At 42.0% G+C, this 18,499-nt stretch overlaps 1 protein-coding gene across 2 annotated transcripts in view; it reads right to left on the bottom strand.

Moving 5' to 3' along the window:
• The window catches only part of pappa2 (pappalysin 2), an 85,127-nt gene that overhangs the window by 47,280 nt on the left and 19,348 nt on the right, over positions 1-18,499 (bottom strand). For both annotated transcript variants that reach the window (XM_058623965.1, XM_058623973.1), the window contains exons 7-13: positions 17,840-17,993; positions 17,305-17,497; positions 17,044-17,177; positions 11,303-11,485; positions 7,999-8,302; positions 2,082-2,210; positions 1,904-1,989 (exon numbers count right to left, since the gene is read on the bottom strand). In XM_058623965.1, coding sequence (XP_058479948.1) covers positions 1,904-1,989; positions 2,082-2,210; positions 7,999-8,302; positions 11,303-11,485; positions 17,044-17,177; positions 17,305-17,497; positions 17,840-17,993 — 1,183 coding nt within the window. The remainder of the gene's footprint in view (positions 1-1,903; positions 1,990-2,081; positions 2,211-7,998; positions 8,303-11,302; positions 11,486-17,043; positions 17,178-17,304; positions 17,498-17,839; positions 17,994-18,499) is intronic.

Below are 18,499 nucleotides of genomic sequence, written 5' to 3'. Positions count from 1 at the left end.
ACATGGAAAAGCTGGAGAATGTCTGGAGTGACTGCCGTGGACATTGTGTGTTCTTACATACAGCCCCCTCTAGACAATTTCCACAGTCTGAAAGTAGCTAATGTGAGGTTTTTATTCCTATTGTCTTTGTCTGGCTCTGCTCCACCACACTGGACCTTTTATGAAGGTCCAAAAACACATGTTGACAGAGGCTCAGTCTCCTGCCTCCAGCTTACAGCACTGTATTTGGGGAGAATTCCCTTCCATGTTGAGCTGTAAAGGCGTCTGTTGTGGCCTGCCTGCATGTCTCAGACTGGACATGGATGCAGACACAGTGTATTGTTGTTCTGTTGGTGGCGGAATCAAAAATGATTGGTGGACTCCTGTTGGCTTTTCTGTTCGTCTTATGCCATGTTATGCTGCATGATTTTGGTCCATTTTGGTGCTTTTAAACCCACGTGGCCCTGGGTCAGCTGAGCAATATTTGACCTTGGTCACACAGGTGAACATTTATCACATAGTAACTATCGGTATTACTGTATTTATCTACAATAATCCAGCTATATTTAGAATGTTTGTGGAAACAAAAGCAATCATATAAAAGAAACCCTCTGATTCATGTTTCTCTGCCATAAATCTTTGGTTGTTTATGGGGGGAATCAATCATTCATTCTTGCCTAAACCTCAGCAAAGTAAACCGGGCCCAAACCATAACCACCACAAACCCCCACCAACAACAAACCTTGTTTGTGAATCTGGCCACCAGCGATTGAGTTTGGCATCCAGAGTCTCAGTTTTACAATGTGTAACATTCACCTATCTTGCACTGCAAGGACGGTTCGCTTGACAGCCTTAAAACTTGGCAAGTGACTTACCATGAGCATCTGTGTGTGCAATCAAAAATTGGTAAGAATTTGGACAAGAAATGCAAGAGATATTTCTTGAAGTGACAACAGAAATGCATAAATTCTGCTCCAGATACGCCTTCCATCCACACTGTCCCAGACTGTTTTGAGTTAAACTAAAGTGAGAAGCTTGAGACCTTTGCAGAAACCTCCCTGGTCAGCCACAACTCGACTTTCAGCTGTTATGGAAACGTTTGTTGTGTTCAGTTTCACCTCACTGACATAAATCCTTACTTTTCAACATTATTTTATTAGTTTCTTGTTAGCAGTATTTTCTGAAACTAAGACGAGAGAATCAGCTTCCTGTTTAGAGTAGCATGTGCATGCCCAGTGTACTTTGACGGTCATGTGATTGAGGTTTTCAGGGTTTGTTAGTGTGGACACAGATAACTGATAGAACAGGGTTAAAAGGTTTGTCTGGACGCAGACAGTTTTTGTTTGCAGCCAAAGTCTTTCACGGCTGGTTAATGTAATTTGCTAATAAAACAAAAGCCTTTTATTTACTTAAAAAGTCAGTCAGATGACACATCTAAAAACCACAACATGATCTTCGATAAGTAATCAATCAACTTTGCTAGAGATTGCAACCGATTCCTTGAAATCTTGTACAAGCAAAATCCTTATTTAACAAAGGAGCCATGTCTGACATGTGTTTTGAGACCTTGAAACCGTTGGATTTTACTGTTGAAAAAAAAAAGTGTTTTCTTCTGGCGTTTGTCTGCCAGCCTGATGTCAAAACACTTCAGCGCTTGTGACAAAGCGAACCAAAATCTCACGTTTTAGCGCTCGCCTCATCTGTTTTCTCTTACGTTGCCGAGATGTTACATTAATGGCTTGTGGACTCAGTTCAAGCCAGAAGCTTTTATGTCGTGTAAATTAAGTTTGATTGGTATGATTTCTTTTTCTAACTGCTGCTGCGTGCACTAATGAGAAAATTGAGGCTTTTTTAGTGACTTCTTTAAGTTTAAGTGGTGTTTTACATGTCAGAGTGCGAGCAGACTCGGATGGGGTTTTCTCACCATTGCATTTGAAGCCCGTCTCCTTGAGACACTTCTTGGAGCAGCCGTCCCCGTCCAGCAGATTACTGTCATCACATTCTTCTGTCCTACAGGAAAAAAATTTATTTTATTTATTTATTTGTAATACAGTCTCCATTTTCAAGAACTGTGAATGATGTGAGTTAATACATCCACAGACCCTTGTATCAGACCGTCCCCACAGTAGGACTGTCCATGTGTGTAGAGGAGAGGTGGAGAGTGAGCACTGACGAGACCGTCTGCTTCCACCTGGATCGTGTACTGGTACTTGACTCCCCGCTTTACAGAGCTGGAGAGGAGAGGAGAGAAGAGGAGTAGTAAAATGACTGGATGAAAAGGAGCCCGGTGTTGACTATGTTCTTCAAAGATGTTCGATTTTTACTGATCTGTAGTAGAACTTGATCATATCTTGATCGTATCTTTCAAAGCTTGTTGAGTCAATATTTATTTACTTTAAAGCACCAGTGTGTACCCTTTGCTTATTTTTGTTGTTTGGTGATATTTTGTGACTAACTGAGGGAGTGTTTGTGCATATACAGCAGCACAGCAGGGGCGGGTGGAGACAAGAAGCATTTATCCCATGAAACCGATGGACAATTGGGTTTTTTTTAGCAGTAGAATTCACTTCTGAAAAGGTTTTGTGAGCACCTCTGTGTTTTCAATCTGGTTGCAGCCATCATGCATGAAAGGAATCACTTCCTGTGTGCAGCGTGTTAATGTGAATGCCACTATTACTATCTGTTTATATATAAAAGCGATGCAGTTTCATTTTAAGACAGTTCACATTTTGGTCAGTAGTGTGAGATGACGTATCCTGCACGCGTTCCGTTCCAGAACCAGGCTTAATTTTTCCTTGATTCCAAATCAAACGGATCAACTGCTGCGCTTATATTTTAACAACGCTGTGGCTATGACCACTGTGACCTCTTTTCACTCTCGGATAAACCACTGCTGTATTGTTCCTAAAAGGTTTTACACTGCCAAACACATGCAGTGATGCAATGGCTCCCGGGATTGCTGCAACAATAGTGGAACTTGTACTCTCAGTGGCTCCTGTCTGTAACCTTGTCGTATCCAGTGACCTCAAAGCTCCAGAGCAGGAAGTGTGTGTAATGATACCTTGGCTCCAGTGTCAGGACTATTGATCTGCTTTGGTTGGACTGTGTCTTTAAAAATAGCGCTACTGCTCCATGTGTGTCTGCCTGGTGCAACAGTGAACCGGCAGAGTATCGGAGGTGAGTCCATACATTTCTTTCATTAATTATTGATCAGAGAAGGGAAAAGAAGAGTTTGGAAAAGCCCACCCCACATTTCCTTCTTTATCCATACTGTATCTACAGTATGCTGTTTTTAATTATAAGTAAAAAGTAAATAGTGAAGATGAACTGCCTGAAAAAAACTACTTTTTGTTGTTGTTGATGTTATTATTCTGACTCAGGTTGGTCTTTGTGAACAGAAACAATATTTATTTACTGCATCCTTCCTCTGAAAACATGCAGACGTGGCAGAGGGAGCACGTGTATGCACGACCAGCGCTGAGGTGGGCGGAGATACTTATCAAACTGCATCATGGATGCTTCTTCTGTATTTTCAGTTGTGTTGCTGTTGCTATGCAGAGATGTCCTGTGCTTTGCTACACATGCTAAACATAGCTTACACACCGTGGTTTTTCTTGTCGACAGCGCTAACGCAAATATTTATTCCACACCGGTGATTTCAGAGAAGCGGAAGGGGGTTTGAAATTGGTCGATGTGACGCCCAAATCAGCAGTTGCTTTGGTTACTATTAGTTGGCAGCAGCTTCAGGTTAGCGGGAGGAGCTAATGTGTACTCGTGCTACAACCACAGCACTGTGTTTCTTTCCCGCTCTGGCACACCTGCAGGATGTCACACTGGGGGCGTGGTTGAATCCTCGATTCCTCTTTTGCTTTCACAGGCTGAGATCGTGACACCGCTTGTAGCTACGTCGTACCAGTGCGACACAGTGTAGCTCACCCCAAAATTGGGACACTACGGATAGTATTTTTTGGTGGCCTTGTCAATGTTCGACAAATGGAAACGCAAATAATTGTGTGACTTGTCGAACTGAACCAAGCTGTACCACTTGGTGGAAACGTGGCTAATGTTGCCAGGCAACACGAGAGTGAAATACCGCTACACTGAGAGCTGATCAGCATCGTGTGAGCGACGGTAACGGACAGCTGTTTATATTTAAATGTTACAAACTACAGATTGCTTTCAAACAAATGAGAAAAAACAGCAACCCTGCACAATCTGAATGTGGGGATAACGCCACACTCTGTTTGTCAGACGGTCAAATGGCTTTAGGCTTTTTGTAATCCAAACAAAAATGTGTCAATCTGACATAATTGGCCCGCTGCACAGACCATAATGCATTCCTTTTGTTTTTCTTATTTGTTACACACCTATTTCTGCAACACTGCGAGTTCCTTCCAGATGAGACTGAAAATGTGCACCAGAAAACAGGCTGGGCTCAGGTTAAAGGTGAACTGGCTCAAGAGGCGTGAGTTTAAAATACTTCATAAGATTCTTTTGTTGATTGTGTTGCGTGAGTTAGAAATAAAATAAAAAATGAAATGGTGATTATTAGAATAATAAAATATCATGCAAATAAAACACCACAAATAAATGAAATTATTAACAGAATGGTGTCCACGGTTCAGAGATTATTAAACTGTTTGTTTAAAATGAGAACAATAATTAAAAACAGGTTTTAATCATCATAATTACTATTATTAAAATTTGAGCCACACATACTTTACAAACTAAGAGAATTATTTAATGTTGGAAGAGTTAATAAATCTCACCATTCACAGAGAGATGCAATTAAATCTTAAAATATTTAAATATTTAAAAGAAATGTTCTGGGGGTTTTTTTTGCTTCACTTTAATAAAGAAACCAGACAAAAGTAGTACAGCCACATTTGTAAAATTTTGATTTGGCAAACAAATAATTTCTGAAAGATGTTTGGTAAATTGATCAAAACTTCATTTAATGCATGTTTTTTGAAAAAAAAAACATATACACATGAATCTTGACTAAAAGGTCAAGGAAAATTCAGCAAATTTGTTTGGGGACCAAAACTCAGACTCGGATGATCTCCGTACTCTGTAGAGTTGTTTTAGGGGCTTTCGTGTGTATGGGCTACATTTCCTGAAAATGCTGCCGTGTTTATGGAAAACTTTAAGAACGAAAAGGGGAACGTATCGTACAGGAAACGTTATTTTTCCATGTGGATTAGGCCTGAGTCTGACCGCAGTGCCAGGTCAGCGGGAGGAAACGGCTAAGGACCTTATCCAAGCAGTAAGTGGTGTTTACGGCTTCTGCTGCACACATTTGGTTCATAATCCAAAAAAAGGGAGAAAAACTTCTTTGCTTTGCTTCACCTCTGTCGTGTTGATGTCTCCGTCTGTCCCCCCTCACCTTCCCTTCCTCCCGACTTTAAGTTTCATTTCTTCCCTTCAAACTTCTGTTCCTCCCACACCTCTTTTTATGTCAGTGTTGGTTATCCATATCTTTTCCCAATTCCCTTTGTCTCCGCTCTCCACTCCTCTATCTTTTTCATCTTCTCCTTAACCTTCCTCTCCTCCTCCAAACTCATTGCGCTCCAACACTCGCTTCTCCTCACATCAACCGCCCTCTGCCCTCCTCAGTCCCACATAACTTAATTCCCCGCAGCTCTTACATGTTTTTGCACTTAGACACAGCTTGTGTAACATACGGGAGACGTGTTTCTGAAAAATAAACTGTTTTTTGAGGAGCCACGGTGGCCCCCGCTCTGCAAACAGCAACACACACCGCGCCACAATATTTTTAAAATCAGCCCAGCGATGACTCGGAGGATCCCTGGGAGAAACAAACATGAGCAGAAACTGTTTGTGACCTTCTATCGTTCCACCCCAGAGACCACAGTTACAAACTGCATCATTAGCGTGGTATGATGGCTGCTCAGCCAAGGACGAGGACACACTTCAGAGGGTCATTCACACAACCCGGGGGATCGTACACTGTTCTCTACCTTTCTTGGAGGAATTTGTTTCAGGTAGACCAGATCCAACCTTATAGACCCCTCCCACCTGTTTGACCTGTTGGCATCAGGGAGGCATTATCGGTCCAAAGCCGCGTTTCCATCGAGTGTAACAGTTCAGTTTGGTACCTAGTTTAGAAAAAGAACCAAAATAACCAGCCCCAACCGTTCCATTCTTTGGCACCCTTCCTTTGGGGTACCAGATTAAAACGTAGGGATGCCCGATATTATCAAAACGATATCCGTATCCGCAGATATTACCTTTAAAATGTATTATTGCACATCGGCAGGCACACCAAGATCTGCCGATTTGACTAATGACTACAACAGTAGGCTAAATAGGTTGCTTCCTCCTTGACTGATATGCTGGCACCCTCTACAACTATTGTTATGTTTCTGTTGCTCAATGTATATCTACATTGCCAACTAATAGTAACCACGGCAACAGCTTATTTGGGTGTCACATCGACCAATTTCAAACCCCCTTCTGCTCACAGGTGTGAAAATGTTTTGTGTTCACTCTGAGTTTCGTCGACCAAAGAAAACACGGTGTGTAAGCTATGTTTAGCACGTGTAGCAAAGCACAGGACATCTCCGTGAGTCAAGATTGACAAAGGCACCACCAACACAGATGAAAATGGGTTGGCGTTCTGTGTGAATATCCAATGGAAGTTGAGGCAAATGCCTGCAGTCTATTCTCATACAGAGCTTTGACGTCTTGTTGAGACAAACAAGCAGAAACACCAGAGCTGCTGGATGTCCTCCATTGTTGTCCGTTGTGTTGTTTCCTCTTGTGTCCCATTCAATGTTGTCGTTCGTTGTCATCGCCCCAATCGCGCTACCTATCTTGCTGATGCGGCCATTGGTCACAGCCCACACCCCGCCTACCAAGTAAAGGTACTGTTCTCAGTTGAAATGCAAGCCTGAACCAGGACTTTGTCCTTCCAGACGGCACCAAACTGAACCGTACCATCATGGAATCACATCAAATGAAAAAACCATCAGACACAAATACAGTTCCTATCCTTAAGGACCTTTCACAAAAATTAAGTGCACAATAAACAGGCCGTGTTCCTCTGTTATACAGTATCTTGTTGATTTATTGAGTGTTTTTTTTTTCCTGTCATGTCATTTTTGTCTTATGTGCTCTTTTTTTATAAGCACCGCTGGAGGTTTTTCACTCGCGTTCTCATTGTGTTCAGTACAATGACAACAAAGCTTTCAAATTCAATGATCTGCGGTCCTGTGACACAACTGCCATATCCAAGGCATCATCTGACCGGGCCTTTGTGCCAAAGTTGTATAGCGAGGAATGAGAGTGGAGACAGTTTGGAGAGATGCTATTTGGTTGGACAAAAAAACCCAAAGCTTTGTGGCTTAACATTTCCATTCTAGTAATCATTTGGACACCCGGGATCCAAACTTAGCCCCAAAATGCCAGCATGCTTTCTATGAGCGTAATATGCTTGTTCAAACTGATTTGGATCAGTCGCCGCAGCTCGGCTTCCTCACGCTGGAAACATTAGCGATGTGAGCTGAACACACGCAGCCACATACACAGAAAGATCTGTTAATTAGCCACATTAGGAAACACTCACACACATTCAAACAGACTGTCAGACATCACAAAGTCATGGAGGACAAATTCCTAAATCTGCGTGTGTGCGTATGTGTTAATATGCTAACACAACACCAGTGAAAAAAACAGCCCCTGGAACTTGCCTGTAGAGTATTTTAGGGTGATTTGGGGTAAGAAACTAAAAAGTAAATTCATATTATGGTCACCTCCTGTGTAGCAATTCCCAGTTTATTAGTTTTTATATTTCTATTACCACATTTTGGGTTGATTTTACATTATTTAGTCAATGGAATTCACTTCTATTGCAAACACACTTTGAAAACATGACTCCAAAGCCCCTTTAACTTAGTTTGGCTGAATTAAATTCCGCTTTTATATCACTGCCCTTGACTTACTCCCCCTACAAAATGAAAAAACCCCTTAAAGAACATGATTATCAGCAACACTTACCTGTCAGTAAACGTCTGATGAGTCTGAGGTGACGGTGTCCTGCCAGCGAAAGGCGGCTCCCGCTCAATCCTGTAGAGCAGCGGCTGGCAGCCGGAGCACAGGGGGCCGCCGGGGCCCGACGACAACATGGCCGCGTCGATCTCCAACTTCTCATCAAAGGTGCAGAGTTTTATGGCGGCAATGGCGACGTCGTGGGTGTTCAGGCGCAGCGTGAGGGGCATGTCACAGAAGACGTGCTGGGCTCCGAGGTTGATGCTTTTCCCCGTGTCTGTTATCAGCTCTATGTTGGCGATGGCCGGGTTGTCTGGGGAAGTGGAATTAGAGACAGATTAGATTAATTAGGGTTCGAGCAACAAGGTTGCAAGAACCCTATTGAAACTGGAAGGATTATTATTATTATTATTATTATTATTATTATTCTTATTATTCCTTAAAGTAAATCGCGTTTTTGAGGCCTTTCCCATACCCCAAAACTCACAGATTTTTGTGACCGCATCAATCGTGGTGTAAATTTACGTCTGAAAAAGGTTCGGGGAATGTGCGTTGAAAATTGAATGTGGGAGGGGCCAATAAGTGCGGCGCCACCTGTCCAAATTCACCATGACCAACACAATTATCACACATGCACGAAATTCGGTACACATGTGTAGAAGGTCAGGATGAAGAAAAAATTACATTATGACCATGATCCAAACCCAACAGGAAATCCGCCATCTTGGGTTGATTGGCGATTTTTTGGCGATTTTGGCGAATTCGCAGCAATGGTATTTGAACTAACTCCTCCTAGAGTTTTCGTGCGATCACCTTCAAACTTGGTGAGGTCCCTGTGGACCAGTTGAGGAGCTCACGGTATCAAATGTTTTTTCAAATGTCGCACGGCGCACGAGATAGGGGGCGGCAAAGTTCGTGATGATTCTGATGTTTCGCATCAGAAAAACAAAACTCTTATAACTTTGCGATGGAAGGTCCGATCCGAACCAAACTTGCTACCATTGATGATGGGCCATGGCTGAAGACGTCTATGAAAAAACGGTGAAGTTTGAAAACAGCGCCTTCTTGTGGTGAAAGAAAATACACAAAAAAAAAGTTTTTTTACGATTTCGGGAATAACTTTTACACAGATAATCGTACCGCACTCAAAATTGGTGACAACAGTCAAAACACATGGTAGATGATGCGTGATCAATATGACGACAAATCGTTTAACGGTGTTGCCGTGGCAACGACGCAAAGTCGGATTTTTGGGACAAAAAATCAAACTGCTACAACTTCGTGAATCCTGGTCCGATCTGAACAAAACTTGCTAGGATTGATGATAGTCCGGCCCTAAAGACGTCTATATGAAAATATTAAATTTCGAAAACAGCGCCCCCTGGTGACAGTAGACAATATGACAGCTTGTATTTCAATTATCTCCTCCTAGAGCTTTTGTGCGATCACCTTCAAACTTGGTGAGATCAATGTGGACGAGTTGAGCATCAAAAGTTATCAAAAGCTTTTTAAAATATTGTATGGCGTACGAGATAGGGGGCGCCAAAATTGGAGATAATAATAATTTTTCATAACAGACAATGAAACTCTTATAACTTCGCGATGGAAGGTCTGATCCCAACCAAACTTGCTATAGTTGATGATGGTTAGTTGCTGAAGACGACTATGTTGCTGAAACGGTACATTTTGAAAACAGCGCCTCCTGGTGGTGGTAGAAAATTCTAAAAAAAAAACTGTTACAACTTTGCCAATCCTGGTCCGATCTGAACCAAACTTGCAAGGATTGATGACTCCGGCCCTGAACACGTCTATATGAAAATATTCATTTTCAAATACAGCGCCCCCTGGTGACAGCAGACAGAATTACATGTATAGTTTTTGATGCTCCAACAGGGATGGTTGTATCCACTTGAAACTTAGTATGTGGGACCCCAGACCCTTCCTCAACATGTCCGTAAAAGGTCACCTCCCTACAGGAAGTGGAACGCCCGAAACAGGAAGTAAAGTCTTACATTGTCCGATTGACACGAAACTAGATATGTGAGTTACTGGACCTTCCCTGAACATGTTTACGGAGACGCCGTTGACCGAACAGGAAGTCGGCCATTTTAAACAGGAAGTGCCCTCTAACTTTGCCGTACGTTGTCCGATCTGCACAAAACCTTATATGTGACACCAGGGACCTGTCCTGAGCATGTCCGTAAAAGGTCACCTCCCTACAGGAAGTGGAACGCCCGAAACAGGAAGTAAAGTCTTACATTGTCCGATTGACACAAAACTAGATATGTGAGTTACAGGACCTTCCCTGAACATGTTTCCAGAGACGAACAGGAAGTTGGCCATTTTAAACAGGAAGTGCCCTCTAACTTTGCCATACGTTGTCCGATTTGCACGAAATCTTATATGTGACACCAGGGACCTGTCCTGAGCATGTCTGCAAAAGATGACCTCCCAACAGGAAGTGGAATGCCCGAAACAGGAAGTAAACTCTAAGATTGTCCGATCTAAACAAAACTTGATATGTAAGACAAGGGAACTTCCCTGAACACGTTTACGGACGCGCATTTGACCGAACAGGAAGTCGGCCATTTTAAACAGGAAGTGTCCTATAACTTTGCCATACGTTGCCCGATCCCCCCCGAAATTTGGATCGACATTCGCGGGGACGCCGCTGAAAATAACTAGTACTGAAAATAACTAGTACCGCGCGCGGTGAATGAACGGGTGAGAGCGCGAGGCACGCGGGGAGCCGTGGCACACGGCGACCCGCGTGGGTCGGCTCGAACCCGTTCAGAACCGCGCGCGGTACTAGTTATTTTCAGTACTAGTTATTTTTCTAGCTTGTAATCTTTTAGTTTTGTCATTTGAAACTTCAAGTTTATTGTGAACTGTATGTTTTTTATTTTGAAAATCCGTGAGCAAACATTACTGAAAACATTCTGTTTGCATTTGCTCACTCCCCTGCACCAAAGTCCATAAAATAAATCAGTAAATCCGAACAAAGGATTTCAAACACAGAAATCACAAAATGAAACCTCTGAAATTACACATAGAGGCAGCAGTGGATCAACAACTCATCTATGCTGTTTAGTAAAATCACCAATGTTCTCTATGGGCTTTGGTGTGGGAGAAAGAGGGAAGTTTACAAAGCAACTCAGATTAAGATACCATACTCTAAACTGTCTTAGATTAAAGTAAGTATGGTTTTAACAGATTATGCAGAGCTTTTTTCAGAGCGTATTTTTAATATAATGTTGTTTAACGTTGTTGTTATTATCTGTAGACTAATAATAAGTGTGTGAGTGAGACTTACTTGCAGAGATGTAGGTGACCCAGAGGGTGAGTGCGTGTGGGACGATGGGGTGGAGGAATCTCAGCGTGAGCGTGCAGCCCTCAGTGTCGGGGCAAGGTGACGTCACGTTCGTGTCGTACAGGCTGAGTTCGGGACTCCACGCCTGGAGACTGGGGTCACAGGGCTGCTCCACATCTGGGGGGCCTGTGGTGAAGTGACATCGCACAGATACAGATGTACACATGTACTGCAAGGGTGTCAAAATAAAGCAACAGCGGGGGACACACACACCATTACATTCATGAACATCCATAGTCCTGATTCTGTTGTGATGACAGTAAAGTGTAGGGAAAGAGAGATAGTTCTGTTTTTTGTAGACGCTATGAGACGCGATAAACAAATCGAAGATATCTTAAGAATATGCTGTTTTTCAACAGCAAACGGACGTTTGTGCCACTTTGTAGACGTCTAACTGCCCCACACCAAAGTCCATTGACAAAATCAGGGATTTTACATCGAGGCATTAAGGACTTTGAAGGAATTTGAACCACCGCTGCGGTAAGTTCAAATGTGTGTGACTATGGGGTTTGAAATCCTTTGTTCAGGTTAAACTAAGTGACATAAACTTACCAAACAAGGCAGCAGAAGACCAAGAGCTCCTGTGTCCCCCATGTGCTAAAAACACTGGTTTTCTCTATGGACTTTGGTGCAGAGTTTAAAAACTTCAGTTTACAGGTGCAAAAACGCCATCAAATGGTAAGATAAAGTGGCAACAACAACAACAACAACAACAACAATTTCCAAATATTTGTCCACCCATGATACAAAGGTCGTGTCGGGTCAGGTATTCTTTACTCTAATCCAAATACAGAAGTATTTCCAAAAGTCTCCAGGGTTAATGACTTTATTTTTCAAAAGAGAACACATGATTAACGCAGCAGATATAGCTGCAGCGGCCAAAAATATTTTTACAATTTAATTGTCGTTGGATTTAACGCGTATGAAATGAGTGCAAGGTAAACCGAGACAAGGCCAAGCCAGGCCGTTAAACTGAGCAGCGAGAGATGAAGCTGTGTGAATCTGTGAGACAGTCCCTCGTCAATCTTTAGTGTCACATGTGGGCAGTGACTCCAGGAGGTGTCAGATGAGTTATGTAACTAATGAACATTTCAGAAAACTATAGTCTGTTGATAAAAACTTGCCACGTGGCTTTAAAGAGTCACTTTTGAGTATCATAAACAGTGAGATATGGAGACAAAATGTTCAGCCAAAATGAAGACAAACAGTCTGGGTCATTTCATTTGAGCGATTTCTTCTTTTTTTTTAATTGTTATCCGTGGCTTCCTCTCAGGTCTGAACTCGGCTCAGTCGGACATTTTCTTATTTCTTTTGCACCTGCAAACATCTATCAATATTTCAATGTGATTAAGACGGTGGTGAGCAGGATCGCCCTCAACACGAGAGGGGTCTGGATTCAAAGCCATGCCTGTTGTAAAATTCAGACGTGAGCGACATAGCATTAAAGTCCTCTTGTCCAATGTGCCTTTCACCCAATATGACCCAGCCAACATGTCCATGTATTCAGGCTGACAATAATGGGTAGCTTAGTACCCAAGTAGCCTGGAAAAGGTATAGAGTGGGCATGGGCTTGAACCTGCATATTGGCAGCCTGAATATAATGAGTTATTATTGCATTCATTTTGAAAGTCCTAGAGAGCCATAAATCATATATTCATCAGGCAAATATTGTCTTTTTCTAATGTACTGTTTTTCTTCTGATCTAAACTATTCAATCTTGTACAAAAATGGCAAATTTAAGAGTTGTGTTGGTTTAAAAAAACTAACATGAATTTGCCACAGACAAGTTTCTAGTGTTTTCAAACTGCTCTTTGACTCAGTGAATCTTTTTTGAAGCATATAATGAAAAACATTTTCTTACTAAGCTGCATATTAATGCTGCCAGTTTTGTCTGCCAGTTGCTGACCACTCTCCGAGGATGTATAAGTAGGAGATAAGAGATTTGTGCACATTCTGAATTGCACTTGGCTGGTTAATTGTTATTTTCATGCTTAAATGATTAATTATTTATCGAGTCGAATTCTGGAGGAGGCAGAACATTACACATAATTTGCAAAACAGAGAGAAAAATCATCTACATTTCAGCCAAAAAAACAACCAGTGATGGATTCGGCCATTCGCCGATGACCGATATATATTCCTCCAACTGCCCAAATTTTATTCCTGCATCTTCACGGTTAGTATTTATTTATTACACATATTATTTTTAAACTATTTTCAGACATGAATTCATGTGTGGAGAACTTGATCTAGAGTTTGTCGTCCACTTTATGGCAAACGCAGTGGGGGAGTGTTTGTGTGAGAATCTCCAGGAGGACGAGGATCCAGGCGAGGGGGGGGGGGGGCGGGCACCTGGCTTCAGCAGAGCAGGAGGCATTATGGGACAATAAGATCAGAGGTGGGATTTGGCGGCGCACAAAAATACAAGCTGTAAAACAGGGCTGGTAAATCATGTTCATAAATCAGCTGGCACAGGATCAGCCTTTTCTGCCATGTCTAATGCGGGGCCCGTGAAATCTGGTTCGAAGCCCAAACCTCATCAATTTACCTCTCACTGAGCAAAATGTGCTTGTTAATTTTATCCTTGTAAATTTAGGACATGTCAGGGTTTTTTTTTTGCTGCAGTTAAGATCGAAAAGAAAACTGCACCCTTTCTATTTAAAGCTGCACCAATAGGTACTTTTGGATTTTTACGTACATTTTTATTAATTAGTTTTACCGATATCTATTGATATCAGTCTCATACAGTAATTTTTAATAATTTTTACACAATGAAGCTATTAACAAAACATTTGTGCTTAAATTACAAAGACATAATTCTCAATCTTTCAGCTAAAAGTCCTCTTGCTTATTTGCCAATTTCCAATCCAGTGATTTTCACCAGTATCGGACAGATACGATACTCAATATCGTATTGGCTCATCCCTACATTTGGCTAGAGCTTGGCTCCAATATTTGTTTATGGATTATTATTTATTGGATAATTATTACAAATTACACTTGTTCTCAGAAACATGATAAATGTTGCTATGTCGTCATCCAATTTTGTATTTATTTTTTTGTTTTTTGGATGAACCATGTCACGTATTACATATTTAGTTCTTTTCAGTTCATCTTTACTGAGAATACTGTGTATAATTCCATTAAATGTAGATTGGAGAGACAAACCAACAGCTGGTTACTGAAGTTAAGCCATTTTTGGGATTATTATATTTTATCAGATGGAGGAAAAAAAAGATTGGAATTAATATATGTGCCAAACAAATTGGCATCACTTATCGGCCATCGTCCGTCATAGAAAAACCCATCCCGGTCAGCCTCTCGATCTGGACGTCTTTTCAAACCCCCCCCATTTCGGCACCACAACGAGCGAGGAAAACAATGCACTGGACGTTAAAATGTTCTCGTTTAAAATTATAACCCATATTAAAGTGTCTTGTAGCACATAAACCAGTTTAATTCTCCTCAATAGGAGCAAACACTCCTGAAACACTCTGGTATTTTCCCTCGGCCTGGAAACTGACTCAGACCAGTCAGCGTTGCCACAAGCAACATTTTGAGTAAATGCAAACAGAGGTTTTATTTGCCAACTATTTCACCCGCCACTGTTTTGTTGTTGTCGAAACTATACGTTTGTGTGTGTGTGTTGCCAGTTATGATATCCACATTGAATTTGTCCAATTTCCTTTCTCCCATTCCCTGCTGGAGGGGAAAGAGAGTGACCCCCATGCATCCTTGTCTTTAAAAGTGGGAAAGAGTGAAAAAGGAGCCAGGGAAGCCAGCAGACTGGCTGTCTCCTCAGCTATGTGCATTCCACTGTTTAGAGTAACACTGTAATTGACTCTTTATCATCATTATGATCCCACAGAGAAAGCGAAGGAGCTGTAATCCCCCTGTTTCTCCTCACCGCTTGTTTTCAAAGCATAAATTCCAGCAGAGGATTTCCACATATTTGGGTAGAGTTTCCATTGACTGTGTTTGTACATTCATTTCTCCTCTATTTTCTTCTTGTGTTAATAATGACATTGTTTTTTTTATTTTATATTGTAGTTTTATTGTTGTTTTTTTCCTCCCCAACATGTCACGTCAAAGGAGTCTGAGCTTCTCCAGAAATTTTATTGGAATAACAAGCACCATGTGCGTAACGATGTAGTGTAAAGTTTCACAGTACAGTACTTTTTTGGGGGGCTTTTTTGTTTACGACAGAGGTCCAGTGTTTGAAAAGCATCCAAACATTACCCAGAGTAGACTAATAATCCTAATGCCTAATAATCCTGGTTCTCGCCTCAGCTAAAACAAGGCAGAGACAGAAAGAGTTCTGTAGCTGAGGGCAATTATCATTAATGATTTTCTGCCTTCTTCCTCTTCCAGGAGCTATTAGACTTGCACGCACCTGAAATTTACAGATAAAAGATGTGTGTGTGTGTGTGTGTGTGTGTATATGCATGTGTGTGAGTGGAGGCTGAAACAACAGACCAGAGAAAGTGAAACTCAAGGACACAAACACAAAACCTGAAACCACAACCGGATGTTTTGGGAGAAGAAATCAACTGTGGATTGATGAAAGAACAGAGAGAAGGAGGAAGGGAAGATGGAATTAAAACAACAATTTACCCACAGACCACCATCGATTTATTTATCCGAACGAATTTCAAAGAGTGAAAATCTATTTGAAAGTGTTAATAATTTAGTTGTGGCTTTACAGCTATGCAGCTCCAACAACGACTCACGTACGGATGAACCAAGTATCCATATCAGTCCGTGTGAGTGTGTCGCAACAGGTAAAGCCTATAGTTCACACCATAGACTGCATATAATAATGTTCCGGTTTAAAACCTTCCTGAGGAGTTAACGTCTCAATTGTTCATTTCAGGTCCTCTTCAATATGTCAGTTTTGTAAATGTTGTTCCAATTTAAAGAGCAGAGCAAATATTAGTGGACACCACTGAGGTTGTGCAGCCGTTGCCTGGTTGCAGGAGTGAATTCCTGATTTATAAAACTGGCACAGTGCTGGCCAAATAGCGAAGTCCTTGTGACAGGAGTTTGTTTTGCAGCCTTAAGACTACATCCATTTTTGTCCCTCACTCTGCTTGGCTTGAGTGAGGGACAAAAAATGCTCCCTAAACTCATTGACTGTTATACTATACTATACTGCTATGACTAGTATTTTTTGCTTTTCCATTAGTTCCTGGTACCTGGTGCTTTTTTTGGTTACCTGCTCTGGCGAGGTTCCAAGTTACCTGAGCCCATACTAAAATGTGATGTCAATAGACTGCCGGCCACTGATTGGTCAGAGAGTATCGTCACTGGAAGAGTCGTGAGCGCGACGTCCGACGCAAGAATCAAACCGAACAATGCCGAACTGTAGATCGCTTAAAAAATCCTGAAAAACACGTGTTAATCTCCAACATTTAGCCAAAATAATCTCTAAAATCCCAATATTTAACAGAGGAGTCTGTGCTCCGGTCACACAGGAAGTACTTCCTCATTCTCAACAGGTTGTCTTGACCATATCTATGCCTTGAGTTGCTGCCTTGTGATTGGCTGATAACAACAACAAGAAGCAGTTGTTCCCTAATAACGTGGCCGGTGGGTGTGTATTTGTGTAAGATATACTGTATTTACCCTTCATTTAGACACACATACACACCAACACTTTCGCACACACACAATTTGTGACTGACCAACTGCCTCCTCGGGTGTCCAGTAGCCTGACGTGTCGCAGATGCGAGGAGAAGATGCCTCGTAAGCGTACTGGTGGAAAACGCCATCCTTCTCACAGTTGCCACAGTTAATGGCAGATGTTTGCATGGAGGAGCTGAAGCAAAAAAAGAATACAAAAAGAGTTGATGATTGTGGAAACTGATGAACTTATCCTCAGGTGCAAACTAAAGTTTTGAGATCGTGACGCCTGCAGCTTTAAGAAACCAAGTGATCGCATGTACCTTTGATAAAGAGGTCCCCTCATAGGAGGCAGCCAGTAAATAGAGACAGAATCTGGGCTCCGGTCAGTTATTATGGGGGCCAGAGGGATGGGGGTTGGTTGACGGTCCATCAGCCACTTCTGGTAAACCAAGTCCAGATAACAGTGCATCCTAGCCACTTGGTTGGGAGTGAAATGGTTTGTGCAGTTGTCATCTGTTGTGGTGCGATGACAGAAAAAGACATTACCAGCCGATCCTCATGGATCAGGTTCAAGCACTAAGGCAGTGGTAGAAATTAGAAATACTGATGGGCATTTCTAGCAAAAATGCAATTCCAATATTCAATGATATTTTTTGTTAAATATTCAAATTAACTCCAGCACATTAGTGCTAGTGAAAGTAATGCAGGGTTTACAGTGTGTTGAGCGGGATACATTCAAAGACTCTGGTAAATGTCATCACTTCTAAGGACAGAGGTGCATAAACATCGCAATTCTAAGACCCTACAAAGCTAAATCTAATTAGCATTGCATTTGAGTAATTACTCTCACTGTACCTGTGTAGCTCATGTAATTGCTGTACGGTGTGTCGTGATAGGTGGTGACACCGCAGGTGTCGTTGACAGCTCCAGGATCGTGGCAGACTTTGGATTTGGGTGTCGGGGCAGTGTCGGCACACAGGTCACCCGTCTCCATGGACGGGGTGGTTTCCTGAAAGAACGTGAGTCACTGGCAAATAAATACGGGCTGTCATTTTGTGCAGCCATGTTTCTACAGCAAGCCATGACAGACAAACTGGTCCCCTTGTGCAACTACAACAGCTTCCACTTTTCTTGGAAGACTTTCCTAAGAAGTGTGAAGGGTAAATTTGTGCCCATTCATTCTGTAGAGCATTTTCGAGGTCAGACACTGATGTTGGACGAGAAGACCTGGCTCACAATCTCTGTTCCAGTTCATCCCAATGATGTTCGCTGGAGTTGTGGTCAGGGCTCTGTGTGGGGCCAGTCAAGTTCTTCCACATCGGACTCATGAAACCATGTCTTTATAGTCTTTGCTTTGTGCACTTAGGCACAGTCATGTTAGAATAAAAAAGGGACTTCCTCAACCCGTTGGCACAAAGTCGGAAGAATAGCATTGTCCAAAATGTCTTGGTCTGCTGAAGCATTAAGATTGTCCTTTATTGGAAATAAGGGGCCAAAGCCTGATTGAAACACCTG

This window comes from Solea solea, chromosome 1 (assembly GCF_958295425.1).
Source record: "Solea solea chromosome 1, fSolSol10.1, whole genome shotgun sequence".
Lineage (NCBI taxonomy): Eukaryota > Metazoa > Chordata > Actinopteri > Pleuronectiformes > Soleidae > Solea > Solea solea.
The sequence above is the reverse complement of the archived record's forward strand: the minus strand, read 5'-3'. Positions and strand labels throughout refer to the sequence as shown.